This window comes from Leptosomus discolor, chromosome 6 (assembly GCF_034619465.1).
Source record: "Leptosomus discolor isolate bLepDis1 chromosome 6, bLepDis1.hap2, whole genome shotgun sequence".
Taxonomy (NCBI): domain Eukaryota; kingdom Metazoa; phylum Chordata; class Aves; order Leptosomiformes; family Leptosomidae; genus Leptosomus; species Leptosomus discolor.
Window position 1 is genome coordinate 4,080,152 of NC_141396.1, and position 26,583 is coordinate 4,106,734.

General features: G+C 46.9%; 1 protein-coding gene across 2 annotated transcripts in view; it reads left to right on the top strand.

Moving 5' to 3' along the window:
- The first annotated feature begins 208 nt into the window (after nt 1–208).
- The window catches only part of CTBP2 (C-terminal binding protein 2), a 61,421-nt gene continuing 35,046 nt past the window's right edge, over nt 209–26,583 (top strand). The window contains exon 1 of one of the 2 annotated variants that reach the window (XM_086466475.1): nt 209–266. In XM_086466475.1, coding sequence (XP_086322601.1) covers nt 209–266 — 58 coding nt within the window. Of the gene's footprint in view, nt 267–16,346; nt 18,046–26,583 lie in introns of those variants that run through there. The other variant, XM_086466474.1, reaches the window with a different exon arrangement.

Here is a 26,583-nt window from a genome sequence, read left to right on the forward strand (position 1 = left end):
CTCTAAACTCGCAGCTGTCCTTTCAGAACCCTGCTCTGCTGCTGGGGATGGGCAAGGCTCACCTGATGTGCTGGAAAACCTAATGAATCCTTTCGTTTCTCCGCAGGATCGACAGTGGCGGTATGCACGCCGATTCCTGTGAATCTTCCTGAGTTCCTGGGGGGCTGCTTTGCTTTTCGAATCAGAAAGTTACAAAATACCGTCAAGAATGGCACTTGTGGATAAACATAAAGTCAAGCGGCAGCGGCTGGACAGAATTTGTGAAGGTAAGAGTATGCTCCGGTTTTTCTATAGAAGTTAAGGTAAAATACCTAATTTTTCCTTGTGTTTTACAGCACTTAGACATAAGGAGATCCAGATCCAGGACTAGATCCCCTGTCCTCTCTGTTGGCTTAAAATGCAGTCATACTGTTGTTGAAACATTAGAAAGGATTTACTTGTTACTCATTTGAAAGTCATCTGTAGTCCTGTGAACAGGATTTTTCTTTCATTAGCAGGTCTTCTCCTTTTATCCCAATTTCTACTGAAATGATCTAGTCGGTCCCAATTTGAAACATTTAGACTATCTTTAGAAAAGGGTTGTGCTCTGTTGAGCGTGCTGCTTTCTGGAAGTCTCCTCTGGCGGGAGAAAGAGCCGGGATTCCGAGGCTGGTGCTGCAACTTTTCCTTCCCTTCCCACTTCGAGCGGTGCTGGTTGCAGCGTCCAAGACGAGCGTCACTCAGGGGGTGTGAAGGAAGACGACCTCCTGTAACATTGACTGTCCTCCTGTGACAAATAGATGGAAAGTTTAAAAGTTGTTGTTGGGGTATTTCTTATGGTTTGGGTCATAGTGTTGGAACAGCTTTTCTTTCGTTGGTGTGTGGGCGATGAGGCAGATTTGCTGTAAATCATTCTTTATTAATAGCATGTTACAGTGTCACAGCACACTGTAGAAAGGTGGCTTTTACCTTCTATCTCAGTTTTCCAGCAGAAAAAGCTTTTAGGTAACCTTTTCTATTGCAGCTCACACAGTGTAAGTTACTTAGGTTAGAAACCAAGTGATGGCAAGCAAGCTCTGACTTCTTGGTGAACGCGCCGATGATTCTCCTGTGCAGACCAACACTCGTGCAAGCTTCACCACCAGCAGCAAGAGCGGAACAGCGTTGTTTTAGGAAGAATATCTTATGTGTCTTAAAGAGTTCCAGTGTTCCTCTGCTCTTAAGGAGATGGATAGTGGCCTGCAGGGTAACAGTTTCCAATACCGGTTGAATGCCAACGTGGTGAAGTAGGTTTGGCTCGTGGATGAAAGCACAGAGCTCACAGGGGAGTTGTACTGTGTCCGTTTGAGCAGATTGTGCGGGGCTTTGTGGAGTTTCCAGTGAGTGTAAAATGCTGATCAGCAGGACAGGGTGTGTTTTGCCTTGATTTTTGTGTGTAATATATTGCTTACTCTAATGTGCCAAAGTCACGGCCCTTTGCTGTTGTTTTAAACTTGTCAGGAGTTTTTTGTGAATTTTGCTCTGTTAATTTTGGAGAGGGGGAGGCAAAGCAGAGAAGATGAGAGTTAAGAAGGAGTGTACAGGGTACCCTGCAGTGTGGAGCTGCATATTTCTGCTATTGGGTGTCATAAACACTCAGGTGTAGTACGCTATCTCACCTTCAAAATTTACTTTGAACTAGACTTAAAAGAGTTGTATCAGCTGAGCCTGGATTTTCAAAAGCTGCCTTCCTGGTTTGATGTTTACTATCAGATCTAGTTGCTGAGTGTACAAGAAATTCAAAAGGATCATACGACAAACCTGCTAACAGAGCTTTAGATGTGATTGAAGTTTAGATTATTTTCCTCTGATATATGAGCTTTTTTCCTTCTTTCTTGGTCAAAAGATATTCTTTTCTAATCTTTAAATGTGCAGCAGACATAACTTTTTTAAGTATACTTTGTCATTTGCCAGTTGGTTTGTGATTTGATTGAAATGAGGGGATTCACTGCTGTAAGAGACTGTCGTGTTGTATTTATTTAACAGATTAGGACTGAGTGTAAACAACATTGTAAAAATTACCGTGAAAAATGCAAAAAGCTTAGGCTTTGCTAAAATACTAGACTTGTAGGACAGCAGTATACTATACTGACATCTCTGGTGGCTGTTATAGGCTCCTAATCTTGGATTATAGCATAGTAAAGCGCTGAAGAGGGGCCATTCCGGCTGCTGTGGAAACACACTTTGAAAAAAATGATCATTTGTCTGGGTTTTGTCGTGAAGGGTGTATGGAATAATGGGTTACAGGTGACGAAACATTAGGGAACTACTTCAGCAGACTGAGGAGAGGAGTCTGCACTAACAGGATGGTGTTAGGTGAGAAGAATCTGTACTGCTCCATCGAGCCAAGTGCAGTGTGGTGCAAAGAAGCTGCTTTTAACGAGTTCCTGTTCTGTGGAAGCACTTGTGCAGCTTTTCTCTTTAAAAAGTGAGTGGGCTACAGAGCTGTATTTACCTGATGAAAAGCTACATGTTTTGTAGGACGCAGGTGGATTCCTGTGCTTTTTATGAAGTTGCAGGTACTGTACCCTCCCGTTCACTATGCGCAGCACAAACCCTTGGAGGGTTCGCCGGGGACGGACTTCATTCCGTGCAGCGGGACGGCGGTAGGTCTGGAGGTGAAACACCCTCAGGCTGCACGTTGTGATCGCTATCCACACCGCCAAACGGATCCGTCTTCACAGGGCTTACTAAAACAGAACTAGTCACATGTTGAGGGAAATGGCTCACAAACTGTCGTGGTATTAAAAGAGTATATTAAGAAGCTGCAGCGCTTGTATTACTCTGTTAAATGTGCATCTGGCGTGGAAAAGTAATCCAAGCTGTACAAGGGGGTGGTATCTTTGAAAACGCCGGTTCGTAGCCTTTATGGGCAGGTTTATGACTCTTCCAGGAGGGGAAGCAGTTCAGTCTCATTGCATTACTCAGCTTGACCAGTTCCTCTGGTTTTTTTTTAATACATAGTTACGGCATCTTTGTGTGGCGGCGTTACTTTTTGCTCTAAGCAGCCCGTTTTGAGCGTTTTGCACCAGGTAACGGATTTTGTTCTGTGGAAACTTAGGGGTGGGATAAAGCGCAGGCTTGAGGGGATGAAGGAGTTTTAGGGCAACAGCCTGCAGTAAAGACGTTTAGAGTAGTCTGTTAAGAATTACATGGTTTTGTGATGCCCGTCCGGATGAAGCGAAGTCAGAGTGTGCTCGCAGTGAGCTTGGCTTACCCGTTTCTTTCTTTTCTGGTTGTCCCAGCGAGTTTGGGTGCTTATTCGGTAATTGGATCCATGTGGGTGGAAAGATGTACCCAGGGAATGGCTGGGGCTTTTGAAAATAATGTATGCAGAGTGGTTTACATAATTCCTGTTTGTGGAATTGTGTCTCATGATGTAGTGGGTCAAAATATGCTTTAGAGGTGGAGCTGCTGGTGCTGTGTTTAGTTAGACTTGTCCAGCACCCCCTAGTTCAGATCCTGTTCCCATTGGCTCGTAATTTTGCCATATTTTAAATTTGTTTGAGCTGAAATTTTCCATTCCATGATGAGTTTTTACCTCGGGGTGAATTAAAAAAAAAAAAAAAAAAGTAGTTCCAGCAAAAATTATGGAGCTGTGTCTGAGTGGGAAGAGGAGAGGGGTGTTGGTTTCGCTGCGTTTGAAACAAAGCAGGGCCAGAGTCCTGCAGCCATGCAGCGTGGAAGCTGCGGTACCCCCTTGCTCTGTTTCGGATAAAAAAGGTCTGAGTTTTGCAGCAGAGTTGCTGTGGTGTCAGGACTGTGCCTGTTACTATTTCCAAATTTGGAGCAACCTTTGAAAGAAATGAAGCGAGCCCAGCCAACGCGGCGGAAGGTTGTGTGCTCTGTAACGCTCCCCCGGGCACAGGGGTGGTGGGTGCGAGGTGGGGACCTCTGCCAGAGCGCAGGCCTGCAAAGGGGGAGCAGCAGGATGGGGGGGAAGACGAGCGCAGAGTGGATCGGAGCAAGGAGGCAGGACAGAGCCTGCGCGAGGAGGGTGAGAGCAGGAGCCCAGACCGCTGGCCCTCAGACTTAGGTGCTGCGATGCTCCAGGTACGTGTGTTATTTCTCCTTATCTTGTAAGCCTGGCAGCTTCTTCCTGCCCGTCCTCAGCGCTCCCAGCCTCTTCTCTCTCCCCCTGGGCAGCAGAAAGTGAGTGAAGCTCCAGGTTGAGGAGAAACCGTGGCAGGCCCGTGGCAGCATGTACTGTTTTCCGTGCTATGCTGCTGAAGGGAAGGTTTGGCCGCAGACGGTTGTGTCCCTGGCTGCACAGTGCCCTGGCCAAGGTGGCTTGTTGCAGTTCAAACCGCCAGCAGCCGTAGCCCTCAGGGCAGAAGCTCACCGGCCTTTCGTTTAGGAAACAACCACAGAGATGGGGTGTCGTTTTTTCATTGCTACCTGTGGCAGAACAAGGTGTGCAGCAGTGCCTCCAAGAAACCCCGAGCTCAGAAGACCGTGGCACTCCTGGCGCCTGGCGTCCATCGCTCCTGTGGGGCTCCAGTGCTCACACAAGGCATTCCTGTGCGACGAAATAACTTGCTGCCCAGCCTGCTGCTTGCTCAGCTGTTCTTTATCCTGTGCTCCTGTGAATGTTGTTAAAAAAATATTAAATAATACCGGGAGCTAGACAGGGAGTGTGAGGAGTAGCTCTCTGCAGTTGCTGGCAGTGTCTTTGGGAACAGGCTGGCTGGGAAGCCAGAGAAGAAGGTGCTATGGCAGCGCGCAAGGTTGCGTTGTCATTTCCTCATGAAATGCAGAAACTTAACGGGGACAAGGCAGTAGTGGTGGCACATCCAGGATACAGGGTGGCAGTGTCTTCTCCGGTGTAAAATACGTGTTCCCCAACACCACTGAATTCCTCTCTGATGATCCCAAGTGCTGCCTCCGCTCCATACCACTGTAGCTGCGCTAGCCTGCTGTCTTCAGCACCACTGCCATGAAATCTTAGTGCCTGGCTTTATAGGTTAAAGTTTGCGCTGACATTTATGACTCAGCCGAGCTTTCAACACACACCCCAAAAGTGGCAGCCCTGAGATGAGCAAGAAGCAAAGAGAAAACATAATTGCAAGGCCAAGTGAGCCCAGACATTTTCTGATAGAAATTTTGCTGCAGGATTTGTCATCATCCAGTGGGAAATCATGTCCTTACGCATCAGTTTGTGCCACCAGAGCTGTCTGTACTTCGCAGAGTAGCAGAACTGTTTGCAGTGCCCAACAAGCCATTCGTGTTCTCTGTTTTCTTTCAGGTCCTTTGATATGTCTAATGGCCCAGAAATGCCAGCACAGTCACGTAGTACTTCTCACTGCTTAATGCATGAGTCTCTCGGCTTTTTGACTTGTTGATTTCTATTCTGAGTGGCACCCTCGTGTCCTCTTTGGATGAGGCTTCTCTGGTGCTACCCATAATTCGTATTTCCTGTAGGAATTCCTCAAGTATTTACCTTCCAGTCACTATAGTATCTATGTGTGGCCTTGACCCTCCACATACCCTTGTTGATCAGTGGGACACCATCATGGATACTGATGCCTCTTGGACAGGTCTGAGTTCTTTGATGCAATAGTTTGTCTTGAAAACCTTGAATAAACACCTTCCCTTGATATACTGGCCAGTTGGGATGATGGTTTTCTCTCCATTCCCATGTTTCCCCGTTGGTTTGGGGGCCATTCAAAGGAAGAGGAACAGAAGCCCTCGAGCGACGTACTTGCATCTCAGGCTGAAGCAGGGAACTCAAGATGAACTAGGAAACGCCTTTGTCCCTCCAGCAGCCAGTTTGTTTGATAGCTTGTTAATTGTTTGTTTGGGGTGGGATCTGCTGGGTGCTGGATTTGGACCAAGCCCTCGTTAAGGAGGGTGTCTGCTCTGACGAGTTCACAGCGTAGAGCACCGGATGGTTAAAAAAAAAGGTACATATGATCTGAAAAGGAGCTGAAGTCAGCAGCGGCTGCTCCGCACAGAATCCAAGCGTCCTAGAATTACTGAGTTGGGGAGCTCTCCCAGCTGCAGTTGCTGAGCCATCCACAAACAACCCAACAACCAAAAATCCGGAGAATTTTCTGCTGGGTTGGTGGTCTGGGTTTCTTGCTGAAGGTGCAGCAGGATGCGGGGAGGGTGCCGGGGAGCACGACGTGAGCGGAGCCGGAGCGGAGCCGGTGGGAGAAGGGTGGTAGCACTGCTGGGAGCCTAAAGCTGGCTCGTTTTTTTGGAAAGGTGGGAAGGGTTCTATGAAATGGAGGAGGTAATTTGGGGAAGGAAAGGATGGTTTCATCATCGACAAAGTTATCTCAGCCGTGGCTGCGTGAGGCTGGTTAAGTCATTTCAAGGGTGGACAGAAATTCTGTATTCCGCATTTCCAGCTGTGATGGAAGTCACTGCAAAGCATATCCAGTGATACTTGAATAAATACAACATATAGTGCTAGGTACTCTGGTCAATACCCACGTGGATCTGTGGCAGGGGTGCTTTTTACCTGCTGTTTATTTCAGTTTCTCATCCTTAAAAGTGGACTTAATATTCACACTGTCAATTATTGCTTGTGGTGCACTTTGTTATCATTAAAAAAACCCAACCAACCAACCTCCCTAAAAGTGCCCCCGAAGAATTGTAACGGTTCTGGCTTTTCAGCAGTATTTGAACAGCGTGTCCTTGAGGTCTGGGCTCACACACCACTAACAGCAGAATACGGAACAGGTTCTCATTCAACAACTACAGTCCCTTTGCACTGAAAAACAGAGGAACTTTGCTCGTGGAAGCAGAGAGGGGAAAGTACTTCAAAACTTCAAGGCAGTCAGAATGAAAAGTTGGGCCAGCAACCTGAATTCTGCCTTGTCTTCCAGGCCTTAGTGTTTTGTTAATGTGGTACTGTGTAGGAAATAATCAGTTATAAGACATTTTGGTACACGTAATGCCAGAAAATGAATTGTTTCAATGCTGAGCATCTCTCTTCCGGAACTTTGCATGTCTGAGGGTCTCAGGAGTGGCTGGGCAACTGTGGAAAGCGGCTGCCTGCAATTCTTGCTCCGTTGTAGAATGTAACAGTGGCCAAAATGAGTACGTTTGATATTTGGGTGGAGGAATTTTCTTCCATTCTTGCAAATTGGAATGCCAAGTAGCATCTGATAATACTTATTTTTACTGCTTAGAAATAGAATCGTGTTATCTCAGGAAATTCTTATCACCAGAAGTCATTTGATGAAAAACAATGAGTTAAAGATGATATCAAGTGTGGAAGAAACTGCTTATCCTGAGTAAAAGTGACTTATTTAGAATAAATATAGACCTTTTTTTATTTCTGGTGGATTTGAGTTTCTTTGTTCCGTGGATATAAAACACAGTACAAGGATTTCCCCCCACACAATAAAGCTTTTTATATTTTTTTTTTTTTTATGTTTCCACCTCAAAGCACATAAACTATCAGGCTTTTAAGGAAGGGTTGCTTACGACATTTTGCCCAGAGAAAAGGCCGAGTTCGCTTGTGAGATCCTCTGCCGTTGCACCCTGTTCTGCTTTATGTTGTCTGGCTGCTCCTGATGTTTTGCTCTTCTGAGTCCATATGAAATTCTTTGGCCTTTATGGAGGTGTCAGAAAATCACTTCAAATTCATGTGCAAGCTGGATTACACCTCATTTTACCAGTGTGGGCAATGGAAAGTGTGCCATCCAGCAGTGCTCTTAGTTACCTGTTTGCTGATGAAAGGCATAGCAGGTTTGAGAATTACTTGTCATTAACAGGTTTGGTTAATTTTTTTAAGATTTTTTTGAAATAAGACAGGGTCCTGTGGATGAAGAAAGGTCAAGCCACCTCAGTAGGTTCACAGACATTATTCAAGCTTATTGACCTTATTCCATGATTTTCAACCCTTTCACGTACCCAATCAAGAGCTCTCTCTATAAGTGGTCGTCTTTGTGACAGAGGTACTGCGTAGCTCGTGTCTACAGGTATGGGGCTGTCCTTACAGCATGGAGGCATAGTCTGCCCAAGTAGTCTTCCAGTTCTGCGTAGCCTTTTTTTTCTATACATTCCCGTGTAGGCCGTCTGCCTCCTGTGACGGGCCGGAGAGGGATCTGCATGACAAGATGCAGGACCTGAGCCAGATAGGAAGCCAGCCTGACAAGATCCCCCAGGCACCCGGAAAGAGTAAGACACATTTAGATAAGGTTTCAGACAAAAATTTCATTAATTTGGTATGCGGCTTTTTGGTAATAGATACATGACTCAAGCTGTTGCAAGGAGGAGAGCTCCCCTTTCCCTGAGCCTTGAGCGCTGTGTGCACAGAAATAGGAAAAAAATACTTGTGTTCTCCTTGTGTTTAAGCCCACATTTATGGTAACTTAATACATGTCTAACTCTTAATTCTGCCGTGTGTTTTTTCCATTTTCCCCAGCCTTAAGACAAGGCTCCATGTAACACGCTTTATAATTTCATGTCATTAATTAAGAAACAATTACAGCTGATGGCTTCAATACCATCAACTTAATTTTCATCTTTACCACATTTCCCATTTAAATTAACTGGTTTAGGGATTAACATGTTGTCATCATATCTGGGTTTTTTTCTCCTTGCTCTAAATCCTCCCCCGCATTTAAAGATTACTCAGAAAAATGATAATATCCCCAGAATATGCAACGGGAAGCCACGTTAAGGGATCGTTGGAGCGGCAGCCTCGGGGCAGCCCTGTTGCCTGTTCCCAAGTCCGGAGTTTGGGAGCGCTGGAGAAGCCGCCTCCAGCATCCAGGGGGTGGAAGTTGGCTGCTCTACCTCTTCCAAATATGTGATGGGAAATGATCAGTCCTCAGGGACAGATGAGAATAGGATGGATTTTCCTTCAAAATACCAGAAGAAACTCGGATCTAACTCCTGAGTTAGAACCTTTCAAGGACTGACAACGTTTGGATCTGGACCAGGCTGTAGGTTTGGTTCTGATTCTACTGGATATTTCCTAGTAAACATTTGGACAGGAGTAGGACATCTGGCTATGCTAAAAGAAAGCTGCAGAGAAACACATTACACAACTTTTCTTTTATATTTTTTGGTATCCACAAACAGATGTAGCGGATCGAAGTGGCTAAACAGTGACGGTTTTCATTATGTCTTTTATATCTGAGAGCTTGCTTCAAAGAGCAAGTTTCCTAGAGTTGGTTGTGCATTTTTGTTGCCTTAAAATTAAACGGCATTGATCATTTCTTACTGACACTTTTATATAGCCCAATAGCTTTACACTGTTAATTCATTTTGTCTTTTTTTTTTTTTTTTTTGATTGTCTTTTTAAGGTTTTTTAACACAAAACACTCTCTGCTGCCATCTAGCACCTCAAATCTTCCTAATAAACAGCTTCGGTTCACAAAATAGCCTGTAGTTATAGATTGACACCCATTTTTGAGAGAAAACAGTGTCGCTGCCTGCTGATGATAACAGGTATTTGATTGAATCAGCAAATGAACCATCAGCAAGGGACGCAGGGCTGACAGCGTCGGCCTTGGGGTCATCCCCGTCGGGGAACAGCCATCTCCCATAACCATCCTCATGGATGGTGAGGGACCACAGCCAGACAGACCTGCACATGTGGTCCCTCCACATTTGGTACTTTGATTTGGTTATTTCAGTACCATAAGGTAAAATAGCAATCTTTTTAAAAAGCAATGCATAAATGGTTTTTAGCTAAAGTAGTATTTCCTCTGGTTCTATTTTGTATTTGTTTTTTATCTGCGTTGGGTCTGCAAGGGTGTTTCAAGCTTTTGACATCATCAGGGGAAGTAAGGCAGAGAGACACCCTGAACCCCAGCCTGTTCATCTCCTCAGGACCGTGTTACAATCTAGTAATTAATTATTTTTTATGCAAAGCCCAGACATGCATGGCAGAGTTCAGAATTACAATATATATTCATTTAACAATGGATTTCTCTACTGCTTTCTGGGACAGATATAATTCCCATGCTTTTCATTACATGTGCTATTTAAATCTTGATCCTGAATTCTTATTAAAATTGATGAGATTTGACCTCAAAGTCTAATACCCAGTTTTGGAGACAAGGTGCTTGATGTGATTTCTAGAGGATTATTTTTAAGAGCATTCGTAGATTAGATCTTTGCAAATAGTTGAGGGATGTGCCCCATGAACCTCGTCTACCGGCTTTTAGACTGCCGTTCAGCATCCAGATGGACTTTTGTTTTGTAGCCCTTGAAAGTGTGTAGTTTTGTGGTACAGGGATACACCTGATATTTTTATTATGCCTTTGTGGATGCAGGAATGTGACAATGCTGTTTCTGCTCAATTTTATTGGAGTCTCCCCATACTTGAAGGCAAAATTGTTTCTGATTGAAGTTTCAAGAGCTTGTAGGGCTCGTTCCAGTGGCTCAAAGCGTGTTTTACAGCTGGGCTTCTTGTTCGTAACGGTGAGTGTATTTTAGGTGATTGATACCTTCCTGGATTTGTTACCTGCAATTCAATTTTCATCCTGGCCAGCAAATCACTGGGACTTTGCCAGGGGATCGGGATAACACGAAGGGCCAAGTTCCTGTGTGCTCGTCAGGGTGCTTCTGCGCATACCGTAGTAGGGTGGTTGGAGGTAGGGTGTCCTTCAGTGAAAGACAGGTGAAGAGAGAGCTGTTGGCACGTGGTAGCGATTTGAGACGTGGCGCTGGCTGGCCGGGAGGGTGGGCAGGAGCCTGTCTCCTACGCCAAATTCCTTCCAAGCCAAGACAGGCACAGAAAAGCAGCGGAGAGGCTAGCGGTCAGGTCCGCAGTGATGGAGTGAAAGGTCACTGTGGTTTCACGGTGTGAAACGCCTCCGTTCGCTTTCTCAGCACGACGCCAGCTGGTGTGAGGGGCAGAGGCTTTGCGTCCTCTCTCGTCACGTTGACGTGCGGGCTTTTGGGGGAAATCTAGGGAAATTGCTCAGAACAGCGCTGCAATACTGGGTCATCAGTTTTGAGGGTACACGTGTGCTTTATTTGGGAGGTAGGCTCCTTTGCTGCGCCTCCACATTTATTTAGGTACGATATCGACCTTTTTGTTTTCCGTATGCACGGGCCCATTTGTACGTAGCCAGTGGGAACAGCAATTGAACCCAGTTAGAGGTTCCAGTTTGTGCGTAACGTTGAGAGGCAACGTGTGTTAGTGCATTCCTGTAGCTTGTAATGCATGTGAGCCGGCGGTTACAGCACATTTCTATCCCAGCGCCAGGGGGGTTGAGTTACAAATGGACGTAAGCTTTTGGGTTTTGCTTCAAAGTCATCAAAATTCAGAGTTGCACGAGGCAATGATTCTTTAATAATCGGCTGATCTTAAAGAGTGTTTTGTTGTAACGTACCAAGTTGGTATTTGAGAGTGTTTTGTTGAAATTACAAAGCATCTATGCTTTTGGTTTGGAAATTGGTAAAAGCATGTGGCATGGCTTCAAGCACTGAGTGCTTTCAGATGCTGTTCTGTTCCTTTGATTATTGAAAATGATTCCAGCACAATCCTGCTAATTTTCTCTTTGTACTCCTCTAATTTCAGGAGACTGTTAGAAAGTCCATCTAGGCAAGAGTGCTTATTGCCACTGTGAGAGGGATTTTGGCAGAGCCAAATTTTAGCAAATGCAGTAATTTCCAAGGATTTGGAACATTTTCTTCCTGCTTTTCTTCTCCCAATTTTTTTTTGGTTTTAATTTGTGTGCAGACACATGTGTGTGTGCTCACGCGTTAGTCACGGTGCATGCTATCCCTTTTCCTCTCCACAGCATCCGTGGTATATACCACAGTATAGTTCAGCGCCAGCTCATTTCTGCTTCCCCAGCGTCCTGGAAGCTGAACGTAGGAGGACAGTGTTCAGAAAAGGCTTCCTGAGCTTCGGGGGTCATTAGGCACAATCACACGGTCCTTGAAAGCCCAGGCAGTGAGGGCAGAAGCATTTATCCTACCGCCAGCTTTGTACTTTGTCGCCTGAGAACATATGACAAACACTGATGAATCTTAACACCATCTGAATGTGATAGGTATGTATTATTATAGCCCTCGTGATGGAAGGTGTGTCTGCAAGTAAGAAATTAAGCAATTTACTCGCTGACAGTGGCAGAGCGAAGTATATATATCTATGATATGATAAAGGCTGTGCGTCCTGATATCTGCTTTCTCCTTTGACACGAGATGTACTTGCTCTCTAGAGGATTTTTCACTGCTGGGGGTAGGATTCCTTTGCCTTTAACAGAGAAATAGCCTTTCCAATCCTCATGCACCTTGCAGTGTTTGCCAGCAATGACATTTGGCGTATTCACTACATTGTTTCAGTTCCACTCTCTCCCAGAAGGAAATCATTTCGGAGAAAACATCAACATTTTGCTACATTAAAAATCATTCTTTTCCAATAGAAACAAGATTTAAGCTTGTAATCGGAAAGTATTTAAAATAATAAAAAGCAAAACTAAAACCAACCTGCGCTATTGTGTTACGCAGAGTGGTTTTCCCAACAACTTGCTTTGAAAATTTGTAATGAAATGTTTTAAATCAATGTGAATTGAATTTCACATCCAACCCCTCCCGAGTCAGTGCTACAGACACCAAAAAAATCTTGTTTACACAGTTGTGTTGCAGATTTAGCATCCTGATTTCTTATCGTAGGGTTGATGTGTAAAACAGACTCTCCTCATGGGAAGAAAACAGCACTTTCTAGCACTGTGTAAGATACTTGTTTCATATCCACGGCTGAGTTGTTTCCAGAACCAGACTTCATGCCATCCATTTCTCAAAGTGCTGTTCAAACGATGCGCCCACCTTTCTTCTACTCTGTTGTTACCTTTTTTCAGAGCAGAGTTCTTCTGTCGTCGTTGTATCATAGCAAAATTTACTGTGTATTAGATCAACACTAAACTGTAACTCAGGGTATTAAGTCAAAACTGTGTATTTTTCATGTGATCTGAAATACCAGAGCATTTAATCCCTTGATGAGCTTTTTCTTTTTGCTTTTGTGTGGGGGTTTTTTCCCCCCAAATACCTCTAGAATTAAAAGATAAAGGGAGAATAAATTTTCTGCCTGTTCCACAGTCCTTCATCTCCCCCTCATGTTGGGAATGCCAGCACCTCCTCTGCTCCCAAGAAGCGCAGATGAGATCGGTTGGGTTGTGCCCCGGTGCCTCCACATCCTCTCTTGGCCGTTGCTGCCTCCTGGGTCTGAGTTCAGAAACAGCTACGGAGTTACAGGAATTTGGATAGAGGCGCTGCTTTAAGAGTGCCAAAAAAAAGAAAAATAAAAGACCCTTACTGCTCATCCGTAAATAATTTCATTCCGGTAATTTCTTATTCACGTCTTGATTCACTGGGGGTGTAACATTTCCTCTGCAGCCGTGGTGGCATGGGAATCTGCCCAGCTCCACGGCTCCTGGGCACGTCTTCCCCGCTGGCTGTGGGTTGGTGGCGGCTCTTGGTCAGCAAGAAGAGGGGCCAGCAGAGCCCTCCAAAGAGGACATCTGCCCCGTGGCTGCAGGGAAAAGCACAAGTCCTGCAGCCCCTGGTCCTGCTGGTGTTTTCCTCTGCTTATCGCGGAGCACAGGAATAGTTAATCTGTTCCATTGAGGTCAGCGCGTGTGGGGTAAATCATCCATATGCATGAGTGTTCCCAGCAGAAGGTCTGAAGTTAAAGTGTCCTGGCTCCTGCGACGAGGGCGGGAGGTGAGCACGGCCTTGCCCCAGGCCTGCGAGGTTGTGCCCCTCCGAGGGCAGGCTGGTGCTACGGCGCGTGGGTGGTTTTGGGAGCCCAGGGGTGCGGCTGCTCCCGCGCTTGGGCTGAAGGGAGTTTGGAGGTGGGTCTTCTGGTCCTGCTGTCACCCATGTGTCCGCTGGAGCCGGGCAGGGCAGGGCCGCCAGCTACAGATCTGTTGGGTTGGGCGAGGTTTCTTCTTTTGTGTGTGTGTGTGTGTCATGCGACCCAAGGGCTTGTTAAAGCTTTTGGGTTTTTTTTCGGAGGTGGTCAGTGCTTAAAGCCCCCTTCTGACTTCTCTTGCAGTTGTTCAGAATCAGCATTTTGAAATTCAATCTCTCTATGGTGTGTTTCTCTCCATTGTCAGCCAGGGCTTAAGATGGTGGCTATGGTTATTAGTGATCTCTTTCAAGACAATGGTGGAAGATGCCCTTGATCTATAGACCAGCATTTTATTTTTTTTTTTTGTATACATTTTTGGTAGCTTTCTTCTGCTGCTTCAGAACAAATGGCACAGATCTCAGTGTATCCAGTTGGGAATACATTTTATTCTTTAGCAAAATGTTGTTGTAATAAAATGTTTTTGTTTGTTAAAATGTTCTCTGCTTTATTTATAAGCCACAAATGTGTCTTCCCATTTTGACTCTCACAAAAGAAGAAATTTTCCAATGTGCCTTAAGTTTGTTAGTTAATTCAATACGATGCCAATCAGATACTCTCTGAGAATTGCATAAATAATCTTTTGGGGCCCATGTTTTGCATGTCTGTGTAATATCCAGCATAATTTTAAAGACTGCGGTTCTTGGGGATGGAATTGGAGGAGAGAATGTTTGAAGAGGATTTATAATATTTACTGCAATAAAGAAATTTAGGGATTACTCAAAGATCCTGTCAGTATTTGGGTCAGAAATATAGCCCAGAGGTATTAGTATGATAGGCAAGTATAAGCATTAGACTGTATTAGTGATTTAGCTATCATAATAGCACAATAGTCTACCATGTGATGGCTAGTGCACTAAACATTTATTGTGGATTAGCCGGGAAAAATGCACAAGCTGTCTTGCAAACAGACCAAGGAAGGTGACTGTTATTCCTTTTACTGGGTCCGTCCTGGAAGGGGCACGCTGGAGGTGAAGAAATTTGTGATCACAGCAGAAAAAGGCAAAATCGTTTCCGTCTGAATTTTTTTAATTAAAACAGGAAGATGTTGCTTCACTAGCAGTGGTTAGCAAAATAAGTAACGGTTGACCTGTTCTTCTTTGAAAACTGAATATTTGAGCGTGAGCAGCATGTGGTAATTTAGATACATGTTTTGGGGAGCCATTTTAATATCTCCTCTGAAAACGGTGACTATATATGGAAATTTTTATTACATTCCCAAATAACAATTTTCTGTGGTGTGATTCCATCTAAATCCTTTTGCCTACTCTAAGTGTAAAAAAAAGCTTAATCCATATGAATATTGAAATACCGCTAGATACAAATTGAGTTTTGTCTGATGTTTCTGAGTGTTTTCCCATCTCATAAACATGTAGTTTTCCCAAAGAAAGAGGGAGATAATGGGCGAAAGTCTGCTATGCCTTTTTGCTTTGTAAGACCGGGCTTTAGATCCTTTGATCTTCCCCTCCTTTTCCGTGACCTCTGCTAGGGTCTTAAAATTATACATTCCAGATTACACCTCCACAATTTTCTGTCCTGGGATGATGAAAGGATTTGCGTATTACGATAATAATGTAAAGAATCCTTTTGGAGCCTCGTTAGTATGGCTAATTTGAAACTTCAACAAAAAATGTAATTTCCAAAGCAAATTACAATATTCATAAAGTGTTAAACAGATACCTAACTACTTTCTCGTCGCTCCTGTATCCTTGAGTATCTTGCATTGGCCTTTTTTTAGGCCCGCCTGCGTGCTCCCATTTAATTTGTCCTTAGCTGTGTGCAGTGGATTAGCATTTCATCAGGGTGGATTAAGATTGAGCTGACACTGAAGCTTTCTTTTTTTATTTTTACATGCCTGTGTGTGGGGATGAGCGGGTACCTGCACGTTCCGTTATCTTGCTGCCCGTTGCTGGTGGGTGCTCGTGAGGACGGGAGCCCTGAGCTGGCGTGGAAGGAGACAACTGAAATGGGTGAAACACGTGTTTAAAAAAAAACAACATTAAAAAAAAAAAAAAAAAAATTATTCCCCGGGGAGAAATTGCATTGAGGTTGCTGGCTGGGTCGACGCGGGAGATTTCATCGGGCTAAAATGATGTCACATGGAGCGAGGGCTTTAGCAGTTTTATTTAGCTCCTAATCCCCGCACACTGCTCGGCCAGTTGTCCATGTGCGCGCGCCCTCCCCAGCGGCAGAGGATAAAGCATCTGGGCTGAGCGCGGCCGCCCTCTTCTGCGGCTGCACCGCACGGGAAGGGTCTCTCCCTCCGCCGACCTGGAGCGAGAGCGGGTGGCAGCGGCCGCTGCATGCTTTCCCTGCTAAGGTTTCGGAGAATTAATAATTCAGGCAACGCTTTGAAAGGCAAAACCGCCGGTCAGTGGTTTCTGAAGTCCCGGGAGGGCTCAGGCGGAGCGCGGTCTGGTTTTGATGCACGCCGGAGAAGCGCTGAGAAGGAAAGCGCCTCCTCTTCTCCGTTTCGGCAGGACCAAGCAGCCTCGTGGCGATGCCCATCCCCAGCAAGCACCCCAACATCGGCCGTTCGCAGAGCTGGGACGCTGCCGGCTGGTATGAAGGCAACTGGGAGGGTGAGAACACCTTCGACTACCAAAGGCCGCCGGGCAGGAGGAGCTCCCTGACCTACGGCGGCGAGGGCGGCTGGTACGAGCCACCACGAGCGAACGATATCATCTTGCAGGGCGGCGCAGAGCTGAAGCAAGAGGCGTACCCGTACCAGGATGCCACCTTCGCGCCGGGGCCCCTCAGGAAGGGCTCCGTCCCCGACTTCGCCTACTGCGACCGGCAGGCGGCCATGGCGGGCCGGGCCTCCCTGCCGCCCCAGGATTACTACAGCGACCCATCCCTGGCGGCTCGGTCGCCCAAGGACCCCCGCTGCTACCGTGACCACATGGTGAGCAGGCCGCTGGCGAGCTACGGGGCGCCCGGCAGCCGGCTGTCCTGGGACCAGGCCCCGGGGCGCCCGCCCGCCCCGCTGGAGGCCACCCGCCTCTACAGGGACCCCAAGATGGCTCTGGATGGGCAGCGGATGCGCAGCAGGGATGTCTCCCCGGCACGGTACGGTGCGGAGCCCCCCGGCCCGCGGTACGCGGTGGAGCCGCCCGCCTTCCCCGGCAGGCAGGCCTACGGCGATGGGACAGAGCGGCCCCCTGAGCCGTCGGGGGGCAGGCAGGCCGCCCCAACCTGCCTGGTGGTGGACCCCACCGGCAGTGCCAGCAGCGGCTACGGGTCAGGCCGGGAGTGCGCCGGCACCAAGGGCCCCTACGACAGCTATGAGGCGGTGGTTGCGACCCCTTCCCACCCACCAGTGCCCCCCACCTTCCCCGGGCCGGAGGGGAAGAGGAGCTTCGACCCCGAGTTCGTGGCGCTGCTGCGCGCAGAGGGCATCTCGGAGAGCACCTTTGCTGCCCTCCTGCAGCAGGGCTTCGACTCCCCGAACCTGCTGGCCATGATGGAGGAGAACGACATCAAGTCCGTGGCGCCGAACCTGGGGCAGGCCCGCGTGCTCTCCCGCATCGCCCACAACTACAAGGCGGAAATGCAGCTGCAGAGGCAGGAGCGGAGAAGCGGGGCGCTGCGCCCCAGGACCCGCTCCAACAGCTTCAGCCACCGCAGCGAGCTGCCGGGCGACTACGGGGCACCCCTCGGCTCAGGGCCCGCTGCAGATGGCCCGGCCGCCCCGCAGTCCCTGCCTCCGCTGCAGCCGCTGTCCCCGAGGGGTGGGGAGATCCACCGCCGGCCATCCAGCGCTCCGACCCAGCACCTGCTGGAGACCACCACCTACCCCCCCTCCGTGGGGGCTCCTCCAGGGCCACACTTCCTCCCCAGTTCTGGATACAACACCCCCCTGCCTTGCAACACGCACCCGCGTCCAGCCTCTGCCTACTCTGCTCCAGCTGGCATGCCCATGACCACGGCCAACCCGCACGCCAGCCCCAAAACGGCCTACCCCACCACCTACACTGTCCCCATGGAGCTGATGAAGAGGGAGAGGACGGTGGCGGCGGCGTCACCAGCACCCAGCCCGCACGGCAGCCCGCAGCTCCTCCGCCGGCCGGGAGCAGCGGGGGACGGCAGCCTGGCACCCACCGGACCCAGTTTCCCTGCCCAGCTCTCCCCGTACCCGAAGCTCAGCAGACGCACAGGGCCCCCTGTCATCGTCTCCACCATGGCATCACCTGAACCAAGTAATTTCCGAAGGGTCTTAGCCCATATAGTAGTTTAGAACTGCCTTGTTGTTGCTTACTTTACCACCCACAAAAAAAACACAGTCAAATATATTGGGGTTTCATGCCTAAATGTTAGACACTTCCCTGTTTAGAAGAGGAGGCAAACAGGATTTCTTCCAGGGCCACGCTGGCTACGCAGAGCAAAAGATGCTGGTTCTTGCTCTGCGGTTAAATTCCAAATATTTTATTTGTTTAGCCAACTTCAGTTAAAAGTGAGTGGTATCTCAGATAATGCTTCCAGGGTTAATCTTGCCATTGCTGTTGTTTGTAGAGAATGGGAGATTAGATACTGCGCTGGCTGAGCAATTAGGACTACAGGGTTTGCTGCAGATTGACTTTTTACCGCTGTTATCAGGCGCAAATGTGTTTCTCCGAGGAAATGGTTAGCATTGTTTTGACTAAATTCATCAGATAGGTAATGGTGTTATTCGAGAATCGACTTACCTTTGGCCATTACCTAAGTCTTTTGTTCTTATTATTAATTTGCTGTTTTATCAGGCATACAAAATAAAACCCTTGATTTCCTTCTAGAGATGCTTGTAAGTGAAGTGATATAGCTGTTAAAGTAATAGGTCTGTGCTTAAAACTAAAAGCCTGTCATTAAGCACTAGAACAATAAAAATGAATGGTGGCTCCTCATCTTGCCTTCCCCTTCTAGAAGTGCTCAGGCCCTCGCCTGCTCAGATGTAAAGCTGGATAAGCTCAGCAGGCTCCACTCCTCCACTCTGGAGATGTACATTGATGATAACACTGAGAGCCTGACAGAAACTAATCCCCAAAACCACGCTGCTAAGTCCGAGGAAATGTGGCAAATCCATTCATTTGTGGTGTGACGTGTTTGAAAAATGGGGAAAGAAATCCCTCAAAATGTTGGTTTTTTTTTTCCTGGTAGTGACTCTACGAGCAGGGAATTTTCTCCCTGTGCAGTTCAGCCGAACTCCCATGCAAACAAGCCTCGAACAATGTGCCGTACCAGCGTACACGCACAAAGCTTTAATAAAAGGATACCATTTATAGGCATGGAGACGGTGCCAAACCGGTGATGCCATTCCACAGGAATCTAAATAAAGAATGATTTTGTGAGTGGAAAAGATAAAGTTGTCAAAATGCAGACGCTCGGCGCACCCCTTTCCCTGGCTTACCATAATGACACGGTTAGATACCGTTTCTGTCACGCGGTGCGCGTCCTTTATGTAACTGGTGTCATGTATTGGTTTCTAAAAAATGCTTAAATATTAGGCAACGCGTTCTGTGTTGACAAGGCTCAGACGCCAAAGTAGTCCATCCAGGCAGCATTTTTAAATAAACAATTTCCCAAAGCCTGAAAAAAAGACAAACTGGCCTAATGCGGGGAACACAAACACGTTCGTTTATTTGCGGTGCGTCGGTTTGAGCCGGTCAGGACCGATGCCGTGAAAGCCCTGGGGTGAGGGCCCTCCCGAGCACACGCGTCGGGAGCTGCGAGAAACGACCCCCTCCTTCTGTGGGTCTCGTGTATAAGCCGCAAACCCCATTCCCTAAAAATCCAGGTATTATCCCTTCCCTTTAAAGGAATTACCGGTGCGCAACGCGAGGAAGCCGGCAGCATTTCGGTGCTGCTGCGCTCTTTCTCGCTACTCAGCCCCCTTTTTTTTTATTTTTTGCCTACGACCAACTCATTTGCATGAGGATGACATTTGTTGCTCCAGTAATTTCATCTGATAATGGCCAGCTTGCAAAGCGGATCTGAAAACATATTCCTTAATTATGTGTTGCTAAGCAACGAGAGGGTTTGGCCATAATCACAGAAAGATTATCTTCTCATTGAAGTCCCTGAAAGGTTTAGCTGAAGTAGGACCTGTAAAATTGTCTTCATTTTTATTTATTTCCCTTTTTTATTTTCCAAATAGCCTGAGAGGTTTTCTTCCTGTTAAACTATACTTTAAAAGTAGAAGCCAAGGTAAGACACATGGCAAATGGCAGGAGACGGATTAAAAATGGAAGGCGTGGCGGTTTGTAGGTGTTCGAGCTGTGTTGAGGAATTACTCTGCAAGGAACACCATTGCTAACGAGTGTTCACACTTAACACGCGAGGCGATAAGTGAATATTACAAATATCTTTAAGATGTTTTGAAACATTGAGCGGGTGACAGAAACTTGACTAAATCCAGGAACATTGTATTTGCCAGCAGGAAGAGACAGGATGTGTTTTTAGGAGCGACGAGCCTTCTCCTGGCTGTAGCTTTGGCCGTGGATGCTTGAGCTGCAAGGTGAAAGCAAGTTCAGTATTAAACTCTGTCTCTAAATGGCTGCAAGTATTTTCTGTCAGTATAGGTTAATGTCTTCTCAGTCAGCAGAGGGTTATAAAATGTGTGTTACAGTCCAGTGGTGTTTTGAAGCTTCTTATATGGATAGGGGTTTAAAATAAACCGTTGGGGTTATTTTTGAAGTCTTGTTGGACTGTGTAGCGTACTCCTTCTACAGTGAGTTGTTTCTTTGCGCTGAGCTTTGGCACTCCATGCGGATTCTGCACAGCTACCCTTTACTTCGGAGTTTGGGCAGAGGGCTCACAGGAGGAAGGCATCTTCTCCTGCCCTTTATTTCCGATGGTAGGGACAGCATCCCAGGCAGGGATAAGGGCCTGCCCCCCATGCTTGTGGGCCCCTTGCCTCAGTATGGTTAGATACGGGAGATTCAGCAATGAGATTTATTGCTGCAACTTCTTGGCATTTCATAAAATAATTATGAAGAAGAAGTTAGATCAATTGCCCTTCCTGGGAGCTGCAGAGTTGTATGACGAGAAGGTGGTGAATAAGCCCGTTGCTGTGGCGGCAGAGTGAGCAGGGTGTAGAAGCCGAGGGCGATGTTTCCGGAGCCAAGTTGGCTTCCCGACCCGGGAACTCCCCAACCACAGCTCTGCTGCTCTCTGCATCACCGAGACCTTGTGCGTGAAGCCGTCGGGAACAGCTTCCCTGGGGAGAAACGTCGTCAGAGCCGGCTGCTCCTGCAGCCTCGCCATCCCTAGCGTCACAGGGAGCGCACGCAGCGAGTTCTCGGTGGCAAGCAGGAAAAAGAAACCCTGCAAAGCCCGAGCGACAAACCCATGTCGGCGGGCGCTCTGCTGCCAGAGCGGGTTTGTGGCCAGCCTCGTGCTGAAGTGGGTGGTAATGCCGGGAAATAAATAGTGTGGGTCAGCAAAGCTGGTAAGGGCAAACCGCGTCTAACGGTCACTGATCAGATTACTGGAGCTCCACCTCCAAAATGGTGCATCTTCAAATTACTGTGTTTGCTGGTATTTCTGTTAGATTACTCGATTTGTGGGGTTTTATTCAATGTTTCAGTCTTAAAGCAGTTGCCTGATAAGAAGTCTCGTGTTTTTGTAGCTAGCCTGGACCTCTCCCAGATGAGGGGTCGGTCCAGATTTCTGTTTCTGATGATGGACTTAGGGAGCTCCCATGAGGAGCAGGGATTCATTGCAAATATGTGTCTTCGATGGTTTTTCCAACTCTAATTTACATATGAAGATATGAAAGCAAATGATCACAGAGGGGAGATGCTTCCTGCAGGGGTGAGGAACAGGGCTGCCCCGTACAAGTCAGGTAGGTGTCATAAGGAACGAGGAGCTGAATTACTTGGCTGCAAGATTTGGTTAAAAGCCTGACCTTTTCCTGAGCTGGGACAGCCAGGCTGAGGGTAGCTGCCTTCCTTGGACAAGCAGTTCTCTCCAGTGCGAAGGAGACTCATCTTTGGTTTTATCAGCTTAGAGCCCAGCTAGAAATGCCTTTCACTGTGATTAGCTCAGCTCTGCTTACACTGTTTAACACTCGATTGTGATTCTTCTTATTGGTATTTTCCACCCTGTGACAGATAAAAATTGTGTTAACTGCGCACCGGTTGCAGGCTGAAGCGCTCTTCGTGTGGGCAGCCCCCGAGAAGGAGAGGGCGTAGTCAGGAGCAAGAGCCTTGATGGTTGTTCAAGGATGGCTGAAAGAGCAACGTTTCTCCATTCCTTTAAGAGTGCTGCATTGAAATTGTCATGGCTTTCTATGGGCAGAGGGAGATTACTGGTGATATTTCATCCACAATATGAATTTCATGAGCATTTGGTGATGTTGGTTTGTTCTTTGCCCTATGTACCGTGTAGCGGTCAGTTCAGAAATCAACTTCAGGTTCCCTTCACTATGTTTTCTGTACAGATTTAGCGTGTAATCACAATGTATACATGTGAGGCAGCTCAATTAACAATCCAGACTGAAACAGCACCAAAGAAGCTCCGTGTACTGAATAAATCTGATTGAATTTGCACATTGACCTGACAGACCATCGCAGGTCCTTGGAGCCATTCCCAGCTAGCGTGGTTTTCCAGGTAGAGTAAGTCCGCGCGACATTCACTGGCACAACCATGGACTAATGATTTTAACTGGGACTGTAAGGTCCATACAAAAATGCCTGACTGAAATAAGGAGACATGTCTTGCTGGTGACTGCTGTCCTGATGGCCACAGCATCGTTTGCAAGGCATTAATATGCAAAATGATAAGGGTGCTTGCTGGAAATACCCAAGGGCTTTGGGAGAGGCTTTGGAAGGCTCACAAGGACGCTCACCAACCTCAGCTGGGCAGAAGGGTGTGCTGATGTGTATCGTGTGGGGATCTTAAAATTGAAGTCATTAGAACTGCTCGCATTAGTGGGGTAAAAGGCTGGAGAATAGAGCGTGTGAGAGAGGTGCTGAATATTACCTTGATAAAATATTGGCTATCTTGGCCAATGTGCACACACGATTTACTGATTGCGGAGAAGACGCTTTTAAAATACTTTTTTAAAGGTTGAAATACGCCTTTTATAATGGTTTTATCAAAAGCAATATAAAGTGTCAAACTCATTCCAGTTGCAATTCATTGACTTTAGTGCCGTGGCAATAAAAATGAATTTGGCCTGTCGGAGGAGAACATGTTGCCAGTTGCACAAGCGTTGTCATCTTCAATTTACACTTTTCCTTTTACCCTGTGTCTGTAATTCTCTATCATTGTTAGGACTTTCATATATCCAGATCATTCTTTGACTATATTTGCTGACATTTTTTTAGCTTTCTCCTAAGTAGTTTCCATAGCTACAAACTTGGTGTTCACAGAGGGAAAAAATTTTAAAGGTTTCTGATCATTATTGTGTAAAACATTATTTATATTTCTTCTCCTTGTCTTTCTCATAGCATTACGCTACAGACCAGTTTAATGAAAATGCTGCACAACTGAATTGTCTGTTATTTTTGAAGGCAAAGTAGGTGCCGAGCTGAATCCTTAAAAAGCAGAAGACCAACATCATTAAGCCACTGATGTAGAATAAATGTTGCAGACGTAGGACATATATTAGTAAGGGTTATAAATAGCAACTCGCAGATGAGCTTTTGACTTTTGCACCTAAATAAAACCTGACGTTAACACCAATTCCACTGGCTTTTGGTAAAGAAAGCTAATTTTTAATCTTTTCTGTCCGCTGTTTCTAGTGTTTTGTTAAAGGTATTTGATACTTCAGGGGGGGTGAGATTCACATGTGCTGTTTTTCCAATATTTAGTTCCACCTCTGCGGTGTAGAGGTGCTGGGCAGCCATGCCCTGCCTCAGTGCGTCCTTGGGAAGGGTTTGGCCAGAGCTCTCTTTGGTCCTCTGCACTAGAGCAGCTTTGTTTAGCGAAATAGGAGGTTTCTGAGTGCCTGGGCCTGACCACCCGCACCCCGTCCGGGGCCCTTGCCTTGTGCACTCACAATCCAATTAGCTGCTCCGGAGCAGATGGAGCGGATTAGTGCCTGGCTTTCCTTCCTCCACCCTCTCCCCCAGTGCAAAGGGTGTCGAGGCCAACAATCGGCTTAAACGTGGGTCCCATGGCACGACATAACACAGCCCTAGCTCTGCCTGCGCGGGGCCACCCTGTGCCCCTCTCCGTGGGGGGGGGGGCTTCCCAGCTGCGAGGCTGCTGCCGTTCGCTTCCCCAGTGGGATGGCTCCAGGCCTTGGGTAGTTTGGAAGACATTTTCCAGGCATAAATTTCATTTTTTTGTTTGCAAGGAGTGTCTGCAGACCCCGCTGCCAGGTGCACGAGCAGCGTGCCCCAAGTTTGAACGGTGCCATCTCTGCCAGTCATGGGGTCAGTGGTGGAGCCTTGTGGTCCCTTCCCTCCTGCAGCGTTCCCTCCCGGGACTCTGGGGGTGCCTCTCAACCACCAAGCGTAGGGTGGCCGAAGGAAATGGCCTCTCACTACATCTTGCACATGGAAGCAGAGGTGGCCAGGGAGGGGCTGGGAGAAAAGCGAGAGTACAGTACTCTCCCTGCAGCTCCCAAAAGCGTTATAGTCGCTGGGAGGAGGGTGGTTTAAGGCTCTGTAATCCGAGAGATAAGCAGGTTGTCACTGTAAGAAGGAAACCAGCAGGGCTTACCTGAACAGTTGGAGCCGGTGGAGATCCTTGGCAAATACTCACATGAACATCCAAGATGGCATTCTCATGTTTTATTTATATATGCAGGTACATATACACGTGAAAATGGGCAGAAAAACTCTCAAAAGTCTAATCAGTGTATCAGTCGTTATCCATGTGGATCAGTGCTTTTGCGGAGTCTTCTTTGTTTGCCAGAAATGTCTTGTTTTGGTTATCAAGCAATTTATTATATCCTAGGTTGTCGTACTGACTTGGCAAGTAAATCATATAGAATCACAGAATCATTAAGGTTGGAATAGACCTCTGAGATCATCAAGTCCAGCCGTCCGCCCCACACCACCGTGCCCACTAAACCATGTCCCAAAGTGCCACATCTACACGTTTTTTTAACACCTCCAGGGATGATGACTCCACCGCTGCCCTGGGCAGCCTGTTCCAATGTTTGACCGCTCTTTCAGTACAGAAATTTTTCCGTATGTTAAATCTAAACCTTCCCGATGCAACTTGAGGCCATTTCCTCTTGTCCTGTCACTTGTTACTGGGAGAACAGACCGACCCCACCTCACTCCAACCTCCTCTCAGGCAGTTGCAGGGAGCGCTAAGGTCTCCCCTCAGCCTCCTCTTCTCCAGGCTGCACAACCCCAGTTCCCTCAGCCGCTCCTCATAGGACTTGGCTTTGCTTAGGGAGCAGACACAATGATAAGTAATAATTTAGGATACACTTGCAATGAAAAAAGTCAGAAAAAGAGGATCAAAACTGAGGTCCCCTTGAAATGTTCAGCATGTATTTTTCAGATCTGAAGGTGGTATCTCGCGGTGCGTTACCTCTGTGCCAAGGAGCCGTATTGGGAATCATGGGGTGGTGGGATGCAAGAACCTGACGATGCCCCGTTGACTTCTTTGCTGGTCTTTGTAACCCTGACACCTTTCCTGATGCTTGTTCTAACACTGCCAATCCCTGAGCAGTTTCAAGCTGCCTCCTGCACGCTCCTTTACTGACCCTGTAGATTATCAGCCTTTTTTAATGATGGTCCAGGCTCTTATTGGAGTCTCCCACTGCTACCCACAGAGGGAAAAAAAAAAAAACAGGAACGGTAATGTCACATGCAGTCATTTGTTGTGTTCTCTGCCTTCCTCTGAATGCTTTATTATAAAGTTTTAACTGAGTATTCAAATAGTACAGTAGTTCATGCAAGTGCATATATTTTGCTTTGTCAATGAAAGGAATCTTGATTACTACGTATTGTGAAAGATGAAAGAATTCAGTGAGGACAGCAGATTGCTTCTCAGTATCTAGACTGACCTGTTGGGACACTGAAGTAATCAGGAAAGCTGAAACGTGGCTTTAGCTATCCCACCTCACCAGCAATTGCAATTCCTATTCATCTCAAGCTTTCCCTGTCTTTGAATGCTTGCTCATGTTGAGCGGGCCTGCCTAAGAATGGAAGTTGTTATCTTACCAGCTGAACCATTTGGCTTAAGAATCTTAAATGCCCGTTTCATTCTTGTTTGCAGCGGTTGTGGTTCTGTTTCATCCGCAGTCAGGGCTAAAAGGTCCAGAAAGCAGAATTACTGTAATAACGCTGATGATTGCACTGTAATGCAGTGCCGAGCAACCTGTCACGCTCTGCACTGGAAGTTTTCCCCTTATGATTCGTATTTATTTGGCAGGGGAAGGCGTTCTCCGCAGTTGCCGTTCACCTTAAAAGCTCAGGCTCCCGAGTAGCGCTGTGGCATCACCCATGCCTTGCCACAGGACAAGCCTGGCAAGGTGATGGGTAAGATCCAGAGATGTGTCTTGTGGACTAGCAGCCCCACGCTCTGGCTCATCATTTCTTTTTTACTCCAGTTTTCTGTTTCCGATGCTTGCGTGAGAAAGGCCAATGAGATTAATATTTCGAATTTTTGGAGAATTTCTTTCTGGATAAGCAGCGTCCGAAATAGGGCAGTGAGTGAAAGTTGTGCTTCCATCTAAAAAATGGTTGTTTTGCCATTGATTTCAATAGAAGAAGGATTTTACCCTCTCCTGCAAAAGCCACCAGCTCCACGTAACTTACTTTTATTGTATTTCTTAAAATTAGGTCTACAAA